General features: G+C 46.0%; 1 protein-coding gene across 1 annotated transcript in view; it reads right to left on the minus strand.

The window, feature by feature from the left end:
• The window catches only part of SSRP1 (structure specific recognition protein 1), a 196,805-nt gene that overhangs the window by 27,719 nt on the left and 150,739 nt on the right, over positions 1–18,347 (minus strand). The window contains 4 exon segments of the mRNA XM_077493187.1: positions 13,714–13,884; positions 13,963–14,086; positions 15,140–15,185; positions 16,546–16,678. Coding sequence (XP_077349313.1) covers positions 13,714–13,884; positions 13,963–14,086; positions 15,140–15,185; positions 16,546–16,678 — 474 coding nt within the window.

Consider the following 18,347-nt stretch of genomic DNA (forward strand, 5'->3'; position numbering starts at 1 on the left):
TACGTCCAACCCGACGATCGTTTCAGGCAGATCCTGCCCTTCTTCAGGGAATTTCTAGACCTTATACAGAGCCCACAATAAAATTTGAATCTTGAAGCTGTCTGCTTGCCATGCAGGGGATATCCTGCAATCTTTCGGTAGGCTGCTCTCCACATGTATGGACACACACACAGCTGTTTTAAGTCGGCTGAATATACTTCTACCACTGCAGCTGCTTTGTCCATGGCGGACATTTACAGATTGCATTGATTGATCAGTGGGATATTTTGAGACATATCTATTTGAGAACATTTGGCCCTTTCTGGCGGGTTGGACCATTTGTGTGACCCTTGTTGGGGTTCATTGGCATTCAGGCTCATAGGAATACCAGCTTGTCGGGGTCTCAAATCACCACATGTCACGTGGAATATCAGAGAGATTAAAATGTTATTGTGGGCTCTGTATAAGGTCTAGAAATCCCCTGAAGAAGGGCAGGATCTGCCTGAAACAATCGTCGGGATGGACGTGTGCTTGAGCCATTTTATGTATCATATTGTGCTGTTTGTGATGATGCATTTTTCTAAATGCTTTATATGCATATTTAAAAGATAATTTTTGTATTTAATAAAATATTGTACTAATATCTGTTACTTGTGTTTTCAGTCACTTATAAAGTCCCGTTTTATTGGGGGTTTTTCTCCTTTTTGGACAACTGCCAGAAGGACCTTACGACCAAACGCCTGCTCCTGAGAAGATAGGAAATCCAGGCTATAATGTTCAACGAAGGTTGAAAAACTGGACCATGTGGCAGCCTTGCATATTTGTTTCGGCGAGGCTTCAGCTCAAGACGCAGACAAGGCTCTTGCTGAGTGTGCATTGAAAAAAAGGCAGCGGTATCTTCCTAACCTTGTAGGATTCTGAAATAGCTTGCTTTATCCACCTAGCCAAGGTGGCTTTGGATGCTCCTTTTCCCTTTTGTGCTCCTGAAAAAAAAACAAAAAAACTAAAGAAAACAAAGGTGTCTGTTTTCCTAAAGTTCTTGGTGACCTCTAGATAGGCCAGAAGAATTCTAAAAAAAGAAAACCAACACTGAAATTCTATTTCTCAGTCCCCCTTCAGCGTGCTGCAAAAGGTTGGCAGTACAATATCCTGCAGTCTGTGGAAGGTACTGGCCACTTTAGCAAAAAAAAAAAACGGCTCTGTCGTTAAGACAATCCGATCTGCAAAGATTGTGAGGAAAGGCTCGTTAACTGAAAGGGCTTGTAACTCACTCACCCTACAAGCTGAGGTAATAACCACAAGGAAAATAGTCTTTAAGGTAAGTCCTTTAACTGCAATATCCTCTAGGGGCTCAAAAGTGAAGTCTACCAAATTGAAGCACCAGTGACAGGTTCCAGGTAGGACACCTAACAAATACCGGCCTGGACCTAGATATTGATTTAAAGAATCTAGCTACAGTGGCGTTTTCCAAGAACAAGAACACTGGAGGAAAAAAAAAAAAAAAAACACTGATAGTTGCCGCTTGTACCTTTAAATTACTAAAATGGAAAGACCCCCGTCGGCACCCTCTTGAAAAAAATTCCAAAATTGATGGAACAGTATGAGTTAATCTTTGGTTTTCAGATAACCATGAGTTAAAAAAGTTCCAAACCTTGGAATATATAGCTCTAGTAACTGGCTTTCTGCAGTTAACCAGGGTCTCTAATACCTTGTCTGAAAACCTCTGGGCACTTAGCATCTTTTTCTTCAGATACCAAGCAGTCAGGTTTAAGCAAGCCACCTGTGGGTGCGATACTGGACACTGAGACAATAGGTCTTGTCTTGGGTAGGCTGAGTGGAGGCTCTGCGACTAGAGTCTGCAACAGGGAAAACCATAGTCTCTTGGGCCAAAAAAGGGGCTATTAAGATGAGACCTGCCTCATCTAGAAGAAACTTCCAGAGGACTTCGGGAATTAGTCTGATCAGCAGGAAGGCATAACAGAGGCTGAATGGCCAAGGATTTGCTAGAGCATCGATCCCTGATTGATTTTCCGGATTCAGGGAAAAAAAAAAATGTCCGTTTTGCAATTGCTCCGATCCCCATCTGTTGGTAAGTTCCACAAAGATTTCTGGATGAAGGGACCAATTGTCCTGACACCTGGTAGCAGCGGAGACTCTACCCTTGTAAAGAAGCGCAGGGCTGACAGCCCAAAGGGGAGGGCTTGGAATTGAAAGTGACCGATCTCTGCCCCCATCTTGACAGCTAGTCTCAAGAACCTTTGGAAAGCTGGATGTATAGGGATGTGCAGATAGGCATCCCTCAAATCCAACATGAAGCAGTTCGGGTAAAGCAGATTTTTGATTGGAAACAGTTTCAATATGAAAATGCTTGTACCTGATTGTGCGGTTTAGAGACCGGAGGTTCAGGATAAGCTGATATTTTCCCGGCGGCTTTCCAATAACAAAAATATCGGAATGAAAGCCCTCTGACCAGGGAACCAGGATCAGGACTGTTTGATCTATTAAGTCTCTAATCTAGAGGCCCAGGGCCATCGCATTTAACCTGATCTTGGGGATGGAAGGAAGGTGACCAATCTCTCTGGTGGCTGGGAAGAGAACGCCAGCCTGTACCCATTGATCACTAGGTCCAGGCTACATGAACTTGGAGGTGACTGCTGCCCACTGCAGGAGGAAAGCCCTCAATCTTCCTCCCACTTGGAGACATGAGTCACTGTGGCCTGGCGGGTTGTTGAGGAATGTTAATCACACCCCCCCCCCCCCCCCGCCGCCTTTGTGCCCATCCAGTGCTTTTTGGGCCTATTTTTTTTTCCCTTGAACCCTGCTGCCTACTTTGGCAACAATTTTTTTTTCTGCCTGTTGGCTTATTCTCGGGAAAGGCATTGTTCTATTGGGAAGGCATGCTGATTTTAAGTCAAAGGCTTCTTCTGGCCAGATTCCCCAAGGCCGAGGTCCTAGATGTCATTCTAACCGACTCTGTGGAAGAATATGCCAAAAAACAAAAAAAAAAACAAAAAAAAAAAAAAAACACTGCCCAAAAAAGGAGAGGGAAGGACTTCAGAATTTGCTCCCTTGAAGTTCCTGCCGACAGATGCGTTTGTATTTGTGTCAACCAAATTTCTAGGTTTCTGACTGCCCAAGTAGACACTAGGACTGATTTAGACTTACAATAGAGTCCCCCCAGGCCCTGTGTAACAGGATATCTCCTTTTTTATCCATCGGATCCCTAAGCGTGCCCATTTTGTCAAATGCTGGGTCCATATTCTTTCAAATTTTTGACAGAGATGTGTCTAATTTGGGATTATTGTTCCAAGGCTGCTCTGTGTCCTCAAACGGAAACCTTTTTTTTTTTACAGATAATTTAAAAAGTTTCTCTGGACTTTACCAATCCAGTTTCATCGTATCAAGAAGTGAACTATGCAAACCTTCGTACATAAAGGTCACGTTTAGACATTTGTACCTTCTCCTCTATCAAGGGTCGTATAGAGCAGTGGTCATCAACCCTACCCTCAGGGCCCAATAACCGGCCAGGTTAGCAAGATAACTGAAATACATAACAGGTGATATCATTTGTGTCTTAGTGATTGCAGTATTCTAGTCTGCATCTCCCAAGGTAATACATAAAACCTGGCCTGTTAGTGGGCCCTGAGGTAAGGGTTGATGACCACTGGTATAGAGAGTCATCAACATCCTTCAATGACAGCTTGTACCTCGAGCCCCTGACAGAATCTCCAAACCTGGGCCCTGTATCTGACCCTGATTCTTCCAGAGTAGAACAGGTAGATCTGGCTTCTTCCTCAGATTCCTCACTCTCTGCACTTGGCTGTGAAGCACTAGGACCGGCTGGAGTTCTATCTGGAGATCCTGCGAGGGGACCTGGATCTTAGCAATCAGGGCTTTAAATGAGCTGAACGTTGACGTTAGATCATCTCTAAATGAAGTCAGCATTTTCTGAAAGGAAAGTACTGGGTCATCCTTGACTAGGCTGTCTAAACAAGTGTAGCAAACTGCTTTGCTTCATGAGGAGCTCAATTTGTTTGTACAAACCGCACATTTCCTTTTAGGTGGCTGCGCTTGTCCAGAGTCTCAGTCAGTAACAAAAGCGACCCACAGTGCAATTTAAGCCACAAAAAAAAAAAGGGGGGACGGACGGACGACGACACTTACAGAATATACAAAAGGAGGGTGAAAACACTACAGGCTTACCTGCAAGGTGCTGGGGCCTGCATCCACTGTAGGTGCTGCATAGGAATGCATCTTGTCCTTCTGGTGCGCCACAGCCTCTGCTGGGTCTTCAACTTTTGAAAACCAGCATCCTCTGTTTGCGCCATATGGAGACTGGAACCAGCATCTCGGGCACATGGCAATGTCGTTATCTGCCCCGGAAGTAACCCTGCCAGGTAATTCCTGTGAGCCAGCTTTGAGCGCAGTAGCTACGCCCGCCTCCACAACCCCCCCCCCCCGGCTAAGTCTTTCCCCAGCATATACCAGCAATGCTGTCAGAAGGCTTATGCAACCCGCACTGAGGCCTACGACGCGGTGGTCCTGGCCTTCCCCAGGCACTGAGGGGACAGGGGACAACAACCACCCAATCACCCAGTGCCGCACTGGTTGAAAAGAAGCTGAATAATTTCCCCATCCCAACAGGAGCAATGCTCATGAGACTAGGGGAACCAGGTTCTAGGAAACATGTTACCCCCTGGTCCGGAGGAAACACTAATACGGACATTGGGCCTGGAGGACCACCTTTTTATCTGTGGGGTTTAATGGGTTTCCTGTCCTGGCAGGACGAGCCCTAGGTCTAATGGGCTGTCCTGGAAGACTCTTGGAGAACTTTTGCTAAGAAAGTGTCACCCCAGAGTTCAGGCCAACAGACAGTATTTGAGGTACATCATTGGCAAAGGTCATGTTAAACCATGAAAGAGCAAGGTTAGAGCTACCAACGAGATATAGATAAAATTCAGTTTACAAAAAGGTATGAGAAACCAATGAGAAGCTTTTTTTTTTTTTTTTTCAGAAGGTAGCCCACACATTAAAGAACTAAAGACATGTTTCCAATTTTTGGATAGAGCAAGGGGAGGGTCAGTTTTGTTTGCCTTCCGTGTCCCATTGGGGAGTTTTTCCTTCATTTCCAATAGCCAAAACAGGAAGTGAGGAAATTCCTGGTTGTCACCTGTGTCACCATAACTGGTGTTCTCATTCCAGTTACAACTCAAAATAGAGCATGAATCTCCCTCATTGGGGCACAGACAGCAATAAAAACCTGACCAGTGTTCCAAATTCTCTCCATTTTATCTAAAACTTAAACAAAATAAAAAAATAAAATTTGCATTTGGTTATACTTAAACCATTTGAGTATGAGCCTGCAATACCCTTTTATTACCAGGCAGTTTCTCAGTTTTCACTGTTATGATAGTTTGACAATTACTCCATCATGCAACAATGTACCCAAATTAGTTTTAAAAATTTTTGGCTACAGAGAGCTTTCTTTTGGTGGTATTTAATAACTGCTGTTTGGTTAAAAAAAAAAAAAAAAGAAAGAAATCTTATTATAGAGAAAAAAAAAAAAAAAGTGGAAATTTATTTTTCCCTTACTTTTGTTAAAATAAAAATGCCAGAAAAGTGTGAAAACCTCAGAAATTTTGGAAAGCAAAACACCACAAGGTGATCAATTTTTTTTGCAAATAAAGAAGCATGCTAGTACTGAGGGGGTTAAAATGGAGCTCGAGAATGGTGCATTAGATACATTAAAGCTACTTTCACACTGGGGCGTTGGTGGTAAAGCGCCCGCTAAAATCTTTTGTTTTAATGGGCAGGGGCGCTGTAGGAGGGTGTATACACCGCTCTTACAGTGCCTCAAAGATGCGGCTTGCAGGACTTTTTTTTAGCGTTCTGCCAGCGCACCATTCCAGTGTGAAAGCACTCGGGATTTCACACTGGAGTGAGAGGAGATGTTCTTTACAGGCGCTTTATGCAGGTGCTATTTTAAGCGCTATCGCGCCTGTAAAGTGCCTCAGTGTGAAGGCAGCCTTAATGTACAGGTCATACAGAGGGCGGAGGAGATGGGGTTAATGTACTGGTTCATACAGGAGCAGGAAGGAGATGAAAAAAGTTAATACTGAGATGTGCAGGATATGGTTGAAAAGGTTAATACACAGGTCACACGCAGAGAGCATAATACAAATAATTATCTGTAGGAGAGAAAAGAGGCATTATAGGATTAATAGAATGATCAAAAATTCTTCCTGATCGTTTTGCAGGTCTGATCCAGAGCTACCAAAAAGCACTTGTTTGAAGTCACTGCTATCAAAAGGAGGTTCAACAAGCTATTAACTCCAAGGGTTCACTTGCCTCTTTTCAAACACTATGAATGTCCAACCACTTCCCTACTGGGCCAATTCTATCATGTCTTACATACACGTTAAAATCCATTATTTTTTTTTGCTAGAAAATTACTTAGAACCCAAACATATTTTATTTAACTGAGGCCCTATAGACTAAAATGATGGGTGCTGCATTTTTAATGTCAAATTATTTGTGCACTACACTTTACTGAATTTAACTGTACACAAACACAATACCCACATGTTTTGCAAAATATAAAAGATGATGTTAAACTGAGTAAATAGATACCCAACATATCACTTTAAAATTGCATATGGCTGTGGAATGCAGGTGTGGGCATCATCCCAGTATAAGGACAGTGACAGTGAGCAGAGGGGAGAACCAAGCGATCAGCAATGTTTGATTGCTTAGCTGTGTAGAGGCAGAAGACCAATAGTGCATCCCCCAAGTGAGAAACCCCAACTTCTCTTTTAAAACTAGCCCTTACTGACCTCTAGAGCTGCAGACACTGTGGTAGAATTCATGTTTAAACTTCATTAACTACTTCCAGCCCAAGGATGTCATTGACTTTCAGTGAGAATATCTGAATGATGCCTGCAGCTACAGGCATCATTCGGATATCCTTGTTTTCATCCAGTGATTCTGTGCACCACAAGAATGATCAAGGATCGACCCGTCCCCCGCCATCATCCGGTGCTTCTCCGGGCTCTTTCCTGCCATCAGGGACCCAGAGAAGAAATCGTCTGCCGCCGGATGACGACCAGAGATTTCCGGTGACCAGTCATCTCTATGATAGTCGGAGACCGGGGTGCGACGTTATAACGCCACGGATGTAAACAAAGCCACAATCGCGGCTGGTAAGCAAATCTTGGATCCCCCCCCCCCCCCCAATCTCATGCTTTCCAGCCTGGAGGAGAGATGTGGGGTCTTATTGATCCCGCATCTCTCCATAAAGAGAACCTGTCACAACCGATTCCTATTACAAGGGATGTTTACATTCCTTGTAATAGGAACAAGTGATCAAAAAAGAAACTATTTAAAAAGCATAAAAAACACACGCAAGTCCCACCCACATATGTAAACTCTGCGCAAACCACACATGAGGTATTGTTACGTGCGTTAGAGCACGAGCAACAATTCTAGCACTAGACCTCCTCTGTAACATGTAACCTGTAAAAAATTTAAAGCGTCGCCTATGGAGATTTTTAAGTACCGAAGATTGGCGTCATTCCATGAATGTGCGCAATTTTTAAAGCGTGACATGTTGGGTATCAAAATTACGTGGTGTAACATCATATTTCACATTATATAAAAAAATTGGGCTAACTTTACTGTTTTGTTATTTTTTAAATCATGAAACTTTTTCCCCAAAAAAAATGCATTTGAAAAATTGTTGCACAAATATCGTGCAACCGCAATTTTATTCCCTAGAGTGTCTGTTAATTTTTTTTTTATATATGTTTGGGGGGTTCTGAGTAAATTTCTAGCAAAAAAAAAAAAACGGATTTTTTGTACTCACCGTAAAATCCTTTTCTCCAACCGACACAGCTCCTCTCTGTAACTAAATGGGTTGTATAGCCTGCCATTAGGAGAAACTAGGCAAAATTGTTACACAATACACAGAACTTTAATCCCAACCCTGGGGGGCGGACCCTGTGCTATCAACCCTTCCCACTGCTCCCAGCAGCTTCAGTACGTCAACAAGCAGTATAAAGTAGAAAAAAAGGAGGTGTGGGTGCTGTGTCGGTCGGTGAATTACAGAGAAAAGGATTTTACGGTGAGTACAAAAAAATCCTATTTTCTCTTATATTCACTGACTGACACAGCTCCTCTCTGTAACTAAATGGGACGTCCCCAAGCAGTGCCAAACGAGGGGTGGGAAAAAAAACAGTATAAAAAGTTCAACCACCATGGCAAGTGGGAACTAGTGAAACTAAACCCACACAAAACAGCAGTATGTGGAAAAACTCCACCATATAACCGGGTATACTCAACAGAAGCGAACCCCAAGACCGCAACAGTGCGGAGGTAATGCTACAGAGCATTAACAAAACAGTATTGCGTTTTTATCGAAAGAACAGGAAAAAACTCAATTGCAACTACACGGCCGCGCCTGCAAAACTTTATGGCCACAACCAGCATCAGCAGATGCACGGATGTCTACCTTGTAGAACTTGGTAAACGTATGGACAGACGACCAGGTCGCTGCCTTACACACCTGAGTGACAGGCGCTTGGTGTCGGAAGGCCCAAGACGTTCCGATTGCTCTTGTAGAGTGGGTCATGACTGGAAAGGGGGGCACCTGCCCCTTCAAGGCATAATCTTGGACTACAATCTGTCTGATCCACCTCGAAATGGTGGCCGACGAGACCGTCATGCCTTTCTTAGGACCAGCCACTGAGACAAACAGTGAGTCTGACTTCTAAAAGGGAGCTGTGGCAGGCAAGTACACCTCCAGAGCCCTAACCACATCGAGGGCGTGATGGGCCACCTCCTTGGGGTGCTTCGGCTTAAAACACAACGATGGCAATACAATGTCCTCATTGATATGAAAAGCTGAAACCACCTTTGGTAGAAAGGACGGTTGCGGACGCAACACCACCTTATCCCTGTGGATGACCAGATAAGGCGACTTGCAGGACAAGGCAGCCAATTCTGAAACCCTCCTGGCCGATGTGATGGCCACTAGAAAGATCACTTTCTGTGAAAGGGTCAACAAGGGAATCTCCCTGATATTCTCAAACGGCGGCTTCTGAAGCGCCGACAACACCAGGTTCAAATCCCACGGAGGACGCACTAGAGAGACTACAAGTCGCACCCCCTGAACAAAGGTACTCACTAATGAGTGAGATGCCAGGGTTTGCTGGAAAGAAACAGCCAAAGCTGAAATTTGCCCCTTGATGGTGTTCAACGCCAACTTCTGGTCTACACTTTGCTGAAGAAACAGCAGGATCCTGGATATAGAGAAAGCGTGCGGATGCCACCCTTTCTCCTCACACATGGAGATATAGGCCATCCAAGTACGATGGTATATCTTCCTGGAAGAAGATTTCCGCGCCCTCAACATAGTTGGGATCACCGAGACCGACAGACCCCGGTTCCTCAATACCTGGCTTTCAACAGCCATGCCGTTAAAGCCAGCGATGGTAAAGCAGGGTGAAAGTTTGGACCTTGAGATAGGAGGTCCTCCCGCAACGGCAGTCGCCAGGGAGCGTCTGCCACCAGACGCACCAGGCCTGCGTACCAGGCCCACTGAGGCCAATCTGGGGCAACCAGGATCACTGGGATCCCCTTGGCTTCAACTCTGCGCAGCAGGTGTGGCAACAGTTTTAGTGGAGGAAAGGCGTAGATCAGCTGGTACTGATCCCACTGAGCCATTAGCGAGTCTGACGCATCTGCCCATGGATCTCTGGTCCTGGACACAAATCTCGGTACCTTCCGATTGAGACGGGAGGCCAATAGATCCACATCTGGTGTGCCCCACCTTAGGCACAGCAGCCTGAACATCTCCGGATGCAATGCCAATTCTCCTGGGTCCAGCATCTGTCGACTCAGATAGTCTGCCTACCAATTTTCTACCCCTGGGATGTAAATGGCCAACAGGGCCGGTACGTGTTGCTCTGCCCACCGAAGTATGTGAGCGAACTCCCGAGCAGAGGCTGAGCTTCTCGTTCCTCCTTGGTGATTTTTGTACGCCACGGCCATGTCGTTGTCTGACTGTATTGTGATAGGACGCCCTTTGGATTCCTCTGCCGACTAGAGGCCCTGAGCCGACTGAATCCCCATCACTCCACCCCAGCCGGATAGACTGGTGTCTGTAGTGATCACCGTCCATTTCAGAGGAAGGAACGATTTTCCAGACTGAATCACCGGGGACCTCAACCACCAGATCAGGGAGTCCCCGACTGGCTGACTCACCTGGATCTGCCGATCCAAGGACAACGGAAATTTGTCCCATTTTGTCAAGATCTCCTTCTGCAAGACTGGTGTGGAACTGCCTCGAAGGAGGCTACCATGAACCCCAGTACTCACATGCAAAAGTGGATTGACGACCACTTGCGGTTCATCAGTAGTTTGACCGCAGATCTGAGAGTCTGCAATTTGTCTGAAGGGAGAAAAACTCTCGCTTCCCTGGAGTCCAACATTAAACCTAGGTTCTCCAGACGCTGGGTCGGTACCATCACAGACTTCTTTCGGTTCAACAGCCACCCAAATTCTCACAGAGTCTGCATGGCGATCGCCACATCCTGCCCTAATTCTGAGGCGGAAGATGCCCTCAGGAGGAGATCTTCTAGGTAACCCACGATCGCGATCCCGTGTTGTCGCAACAACGCCAACACTGGAGCCAGTAATTTGGTAAAGACTCGGGGGCTGATGCCAGGCCAAAAGGGAGAGCCACAAATTGGTAGTGGGCTTCCCCGACTGCCAAACGCAGAAATGTTTGATGCCGAAGGCATATGGGTATGTGCAGGTAGGCATCCTGAATGTCCAAGGACGCCAGGAATTCCCCTTAATGGAGTGCAGCGACTACTGAGCAAACGGATTCCATTCTGAGCCTCTGCACTTTTTACAAAGTGATTGAGGGCTTTTAGGTCCAATATTGGACGTACCCCTTCCTTCTTGGGAACCACAAACAGATTTGAGTAGAACCCCTGGAAGCGGTCCAGGCACAATCACCCCCCCCCCCCCCATTCAGCAAGTCCCTTACTGCCCCTAACAGGGCCTCCCGGCGAACCGGGGACACGGGTGTGCTGGAGAAGAAGAATCTGTTTGGCGGCCAAGAGAGAAACTATCTTGTAGCTTGTGGAAAATCAGATCGCAGGCTTTTGACCGTCCGTGGGCGTCCTGCCGAAGCACCGGAGCGGACGAAAAATCCGTTTGTGAGCGGAAAAAGAGGGCCCTTGCCTGCGGCGTGGCTCCTTAGCTTTCCTGGCTTGTGGGAGTAGTGTACTCTTACCACCCGAGGCATTTTTAATAATATCATCCAACGAGGCTCCAAAAAGCCGATCGCCAAGGAAGGAAGACCTGTCAAGGCTTTCTTGGATGCCTGGACAGCAGACCAGCATTTCAGCCAAATGAGGCGCCTAAGCACCACAGCTGACACTGAAGCCTTGGATAACAGGGGGAAGAGAATCCAGGGATGCGTCACAAACATACCTAAGGTCATGCACTAGCTCTACGCAGACAGGGGAGGCTTTCTGCTCCCCAATTCACGGTGCAAACGTTTTGCCCACTCAGTCGGTGTCTGCGACACCAATGCGGTTGCCAGTACAGGTCGCACGGCTGACCCCACAACAGTAAACAAGGAACGAGCCACTGCCTCGGCTTTCCTGTCCGTGGGATCCTTGAATGCAGGAGTCCCCTCAACCCAGATCATGGTTACTTTATTTAACCTAGATACTGGGGGGTCCACGACTGGAGGAGCAGACCACTTTTTGAGAAGGCTTTCCTCAAAGGGGTAATGCACCGCCAAATTTTTGGGGACCGAAAAGGTATCACGCACAGCTGTGATAAGTGCTCCAACAAGCGCGTTGTTGCACCTGGACCCAGACGGGGAATCACCCTCACTGTCCGAACGGTGCTGGTCAGCCACGTCTGATAGGTCAGAGCAGGGATCTCCAGCTGCAGCAGGGCCCGAGTCTGCATCAGAGCTTTCCCCAGAGAAGGGGGGGTGGGGGGGGGGGGGTGGACCTCTTACGTGCACCTTTCCTGCCACGTGCCCCCTCTTAGCAACATAAGAGTCAAGGACCGCCGTCAGGGTGTCCATGCACAACGCGCTAACCGCAGGTGACCCGGTTGCTATAGCCTGGATTTCGGGGAAGAAACACCAGTTTCTAAAGCCATGCTGACCCTTGCAGGTGCCAGACAGGCTAGGGGACTTAGGACAGTGAAGGTGCCACCCTCCAGCTGCCGCCGTGTGGGGGGGGGGGGGGGGGGGGGGTACTTGGCGCTAGACTCACTACCCTGGGGTGTTCTGTGAAAGCCACAGCAGTGCCTGTAGTCCCTAGGAGGTTCCTAGTTGCAGAGAGGAGAAAATTGTGTCAGCAGCAACAAACAGCGGTGCAACGACACGCAGAGCTAGCTTCAGCATTCAGCAAAGAGCCATCCAGCATCCTGAACACACAGTGGACACAGGAAACAGCAAGTGAGAGCACATGTAATTCTACCACAAGGACAGTGGTGAAAACAGCGCTCAGGCGCCAAGAAAATGTCCGCCAATGCAAGGAAATCCTAAAGAAAATGGCTGCTGAAGCTCATCAGGGGAATATCGGCTTTCCTCATCCAAGATGGCTGCTGGACGGCACCATGTGGTGACAGAAAAAATGAAAATGTGCTGCCTGCTAACAACCAGAACCTCCACAAACACCTTTTGGGACACCCCCAGACCTGGACCAGGACCAACGCCAGCCGCACAGAGCCCCCACAGGTGAGAAAAGAGGGAACCCACACACACACAAACACAGCGCATGCAGTCCCCCCCCCCCCTCAGATGGGGGAAGGAGTGGTGATAGGGACTTGGGAGAGAAGATAGGGAGGTGAGGTGGCCCCCGAATCTACCCCTCAGGGAATGCCCAGCTGCTCACCCCACCGAAGCAGGGAGAGCCGTACTTATCAGTCCTGAAGAACTGGGAGACATTCCATCACAGACCTACTCCTGCGCAGTTACAGGGTAGCTGCTGGCCCGGTATACTGTGATCCAGACAGCAGTAACCCGGTCATATGTATACCCCAGAGCATTGAAGCTCACTGACCACCTCTGGAGCTAAGGCATGTCGTGGCCTGCCGAGCCTTAGCTGCGGCCTGCTCACACTCGATGGCCGGACTGGGGAGACTACAAGGATATCATTAACCAGCCTGTGACCCAGCCGGCATTTGATGAAAGATCCTGAGATCTTCTATCTTGCGCAAAGCAGTAAACCTGCAGCAAAAACATGGACTGAGAGGCCCGCTGGGTTTCCTAGGTCATTCTCCTTGCTAGGCAAAATAAAAACTGAAGCTGTTGGGAGCAGTGGGAAGGGTTGATAGCACAGGGTCCGCCCCCCAGGGGTGGGATTAAAGTTCTGTGTATTGTGTAACAATTTTTCCTAGTTTCTCCTAATGGCAGGCTATACAACCCATTTAGTTACAGAGAGGAGCTGTGCCGGTCGGTGAATAGAAGAGAAATTATGCTTTTTACATGTAGGAGAGGTGTGCCAGAATAGGCCCGATATGGAAGTGGTTAAAGAATCAGTGAAGCTGTGCAAGACTGGTCTCAGCACTCTACTCTCCCTCTCTTCCCTTGCCCCTGGCTCTATGTTAACATTAGATTGTAAAAAGCGGACAAGCTGTCAAGATATGTAAAGATTAGAATGACAACAGCCTGGTCACAGTTTATATTGATTTTTTTCTTACCTCTTTCTTCTCCTTGGACATACCCTTCCATATTTCACCAGCTTTCTTAGATAGATCAATAATGCTAATCCCAGGATTATCACCCTTTATCTTCTCACGACTAGCATTTAACCACAACATATATGCTGACATTGGACGTTTAGGTGCTGCAGGGTCTTTGCCTTTCTTACCCTTGAAAAGAGAAATTATTATTATTATGAGGCCTGTTACAGAGCCTGAGCAGCCAGTATGTAACATTCATACAATTACCTCTGGTTTCTTGCGTGGCTTCTTCTCTTTACTAGGTTTGGATGCCTTGGGTTTTTTTGCTGGCTTTTCTTTATCCTCATCACTGTCTGCACTGGAAGAGCTTGCTGACGGATTACTGTCAAACCTATATAAGCAGAAGCAACATTGACTCAGGAAAAGTGTGGCAGACTAGCAGATGGGAGACTAAATCAATCCACTGTCCAAAACAGTGGTGGTCAACTTTAAAATGATAGAGGGCCTTAAGTGTGGTCTCCAACACCTCCAATGGGCCACACAAAAGCCGCACATTTTCACACCTCAACACCCAAAAATATAGTTATTTACCACTGATTTAGCAGTACGGTGTACAATACACTGCTGTATTTTTTGCAGTGTATTGTAATGCACACTAATAGGGAGTGCAATAAACTCCCAGCATTAGTGTCAGTGAATGGGTTGAAAGGGTTATTAACCCTCAACATTGGAATTAATGAGTGCAATAACCCCCAGCATTGATATGAGTTCAATAACAAACCCCAGAACTGGTGTCAGAGAGTTCAATATCAAGCCCAAGCATTGGTGTCCCTGAGTGCAATAACCTCCAGGATTGGCATCACAGTGCAATAATAACCTTAAGCACTGGTGTCAGTAAGCTCAATAATATTCCCAAACATCTATGTCAATGGAGTTAAATAACCCCCAGCATCAGTGTCAATGACTGCATTAATATCCCCAAGCACTGGTGTCAGCGAGTGCATTAACTCCCAGTTTCCCGGTATCAGTGAATTCAATAATAATCACCAGGACTGGTGTCCGTAGTATTAAACTCCCCACAGACACTGGTTGTCAGTGGCAGTGCAATTTACCCATCCCCACCATAGGTAGTCAGTGGAAGTGATAGTTAACCCTTCCACATTGCTGGTCACAGTCAGTGGAATTTAAACCCCCCCCTCCCGCTTTGCATTGCTGGTCACTGGCAGTGAAATTTTACACCTACCCACCACCCTGCATGGTAGTCAGTGGCAGTGAAAGTAAACCCTGGTCATAACAGTGAACGTTGACTCCCATTGAACACAATTTTTTTTATCACACACTAAGCACCGCACTGGAATGTTGCTTTGTCTATGGTGTCCAATAACTTGTTGTGCACAAGGGGTCTATAAAGTATATATATGTGCTGAAAGTTTAAATAACATACTCTTCTGCAACTTCGTCTTCTTCTTCCCCTGGGTTAAATGACTCGTCTGCAAGAAAAAAAAAAAAACAGGAAAGTCTAAGCTAGGCTGGGAAGCCTGAGTCTTCCAAAAAAAAAAAAAAAAAAAAACACTGAATGAAAGCAAGTACAGAAGGGTTGCTGGACAAAATGTGGAAAATAGGATAGACAGCTAGATTAACAAACATCTGTCAAGCAAATTAAAAAGTATGGGAACAAAAGCTATAAACATAAAAGCTATGGTGACTTTAGACTTATGCTGGGTGCACACTAGCTAAAAATGGTCAGTTCGGCAGGGACCGGCTGACTTTTGGCCTGTGTGCAAAGCACCCTGACTGACAGAAGCGGGTCTCACAACCCACTTCTGGCGAATGGGCACTGGAAAACCAGGATCCGATCAGCTGACTGGTGGCGGCGGTCCCCCTGTCAGAATACAATAGCACAGCAGGAGAGATCGATGTATGAACACAAGCGATGTTGGTACAGTGATCTATCAGTTTTGTTTTCTTTATGCTCAGCCCGCCAAGTTGAATACAAGGCTTTAAACAGACCACTCACCAAATAGATTTCTAAAAGTATGTTTGTACTAACATTCAGGCTGGGTTCACAATTTTGCTAATTGGATGCGGGGGCTTCTCTGCATCCAATTTGCATTGCAGAAGATTGTGACCGATTGATTCTCCCTCTCAATGGAGCCGGTTCACACCTCTCCGGATGCAAATGCACAGGAGTCCAATGTATATTTTGGTCCATTTCAGGTCCTAATTCAGCCAAAAATTCAGGCTGAAATCAGATCTGAACCAGCGAATGTAGACGCACCAGACCCCCTGCTGTGAGCCGCACCGTGCTCTCTGTGAACCCAGCCCCATACAAAAATGATCAGTACATTTAAACTATATTTGTAAAAGTACCGTATTTATCGGCTTAAAAACAGGGGAAAATCATGGGTGTGTGTTATACGCCAATCCCCCGCCGTTTCAAAGCTTCTCTGCCGCTCTCAGCTATTTTTTGGCCGCACTCGGCCGTTTTCTGCCATTTTCGGCCGAAAATAGCCGAAAGCCGCAGAGAGCTACCGAGCGCCGCTGAGATACACAGGACATCCGCTCTGTATCTCGGCGGTGCCATTTTTAAACGGCAAAGACACTAACAAGGCTGTAAATGACCGACAAGGCTGCATTAATGGGCATTTAAATGTAAGTTTTTTTCCTTAAACTTCCCTCCTAAAAGTTTTTCTTTTAAATTCCCTCCTAAACTTGGGGTGCGTGTTATACGCCGATAAATACGATAGTTTGCATTAAACATTTGACTTTGGAGTGAATAGACTTTTCCCAAACAAAATTATTAATGTATGCACCACACAATTTTATAGCAAACTTTAATGTTTCCCCCACCGGATTCATCTCCAGAGTCATCAGAGTCAGCATTCTCTCTAATTTTGCCTTCTTCCTTCATCCTCTCCAGGTAGGCATCATGATGCTGTTCATCATCTGAGTCTGCATAGTCATCATACGCCTGCTTCATGCCCTGGGGGAAGGAGAGTTAAACAAAAAAAGAGGTATGGAATACTAGGCAACATGCAGGTCAAGAACAGCACATCTACAAATAGAGGCTTCTACCTTGAACCTAAAGTTGTTGGGTAACAGTTGTCACATCCAACATATCCTCTTTGTTAAAGCAGTGCAATTAAAAACCCCACAATATGTTATGTTTTTTCTATTCACAAAAGCATAATTAAAGTAGTTAAGTTAATACAGTGGAACAATGCTGGGCTGATCATGAAATGTGCATCAGTGTTTCACTAACCAACATGTTACAAGTGAAATAATCTTTCCACCAAATGAATAAAACGATTGCACTGTTAATAACTTTAAAAAAAAATGATAATTTATGACAAAACAAAAGTACATCTACGTGTAAATTTGTGCAAAAAAAAAAAAAAGAAATCTTCAACATTTCTGTGAATCACTTGGTGGAAAGTAAATAAACGAACCTCCAAAGTGGGCAAAAGTAGTATGATCACCAAATGTGGACCTTTATTTTAACAGATTCAAATGTACCCAATTCCCCTTAGATCAAGCCAAAGCCTTTTCCCATGACCTAAAGGCAGCACGTTACACCCTAATTGTTAGCATCACAGAGGCTGAAGTCCTTCAGGCCATCAAATCTTTGAGGCCTTCTTCAGCCTTTATCATAAGTAGTTTGCTGGGTTTCTAGCACCTCACCTAATCAATTTCAATGCCTTGAAACAGGGGTCTCTGCCTTCTTAAGACATGCTAAGGGCACACATTACTATGCTCCCTAAAACATCAGTGGACCCTCTAGAACCACAAGCCTTTCACCCATTCTCCCTCTGAAATGAGGATATAAAGATTGAGGAAGATTTTACGCCTCCGTGTCAATAAATATCTGTACCACAGAGACCAAGTGGGTTTTGTCCCAGGTCGACAGGCTGGTGACGTCCGCAAAAGTGGTCCACCTCATACACCTGCACCAGCAGAAAATTCCTGGGTTCTTGCTCTTTGGACCTCTACAAAGCTTTCAACTTCCTGTCATGGGAATATTTGCAATTTGTACTGTGTTGTTGGGGGAAGCCATCTTAGCCTGTATCCAGGCTCTGTACTCAACCCTTTCTGCTAAACTGAGGGAAAAAAAAGTTTATATATATATATATATTTTTTTTTTTTTTTTTGGGGGGGGGGGGGATATTTATTATAACAAAAAGTAAAAAACAATGTGTTCTTTTCAAAATTGTCGCCCTGTTTATAGCGCAAAAAATAAAAACCGCAGGGGTGATCAAATACCACCAAAAGAAAGCTCTATTTGTGGGGAAAAAAGAACGTCAATTTTGTTTGGGAGCCACGTCGCACGACCGCGCAATTGTCAGTTAAAGCGACGCAGTGCCGAAGCGCAAAAAGTGGTCTGGTCTTAAGCCAGCAAAATGGTCCGGGCTGAAAGTGGTTAAGGTGAAAAAACACCTGCCAGTCACCGCCCCCCTGCTCCCCGTTTTACTTACCGGAGCAACTTCATCCATCTCTTCGGCAGGGACACGCTGTCGCTCTCTCCACAGGGTCCCGGCTCTTGATTGGATAGATTGATAGCAGCGCAGCCATTGGTTCCTGCTGCTGTCAATCAAATCCAATGACGTGGGCACCGGGGCCCGAGTCAGGCATTCGCGTCTATAGACACAAATGCT

Source organism: Lithobates pipiens, unplaced genomic scaffold (assembly GCF_037356315.1).
Source record: "Lithobates pipiens isolate NorthernLeopardFrog02 unplaced genomic scaffold, aLitPip1_a1.2 Scaffold_19, whole genome shotgun sequence".
Lineage (NCBI taxonomy): Eukaryota > Metazoa > Chordata > Amphibia > Anura > Ranidae > Lithobates > Lithobates pipiens.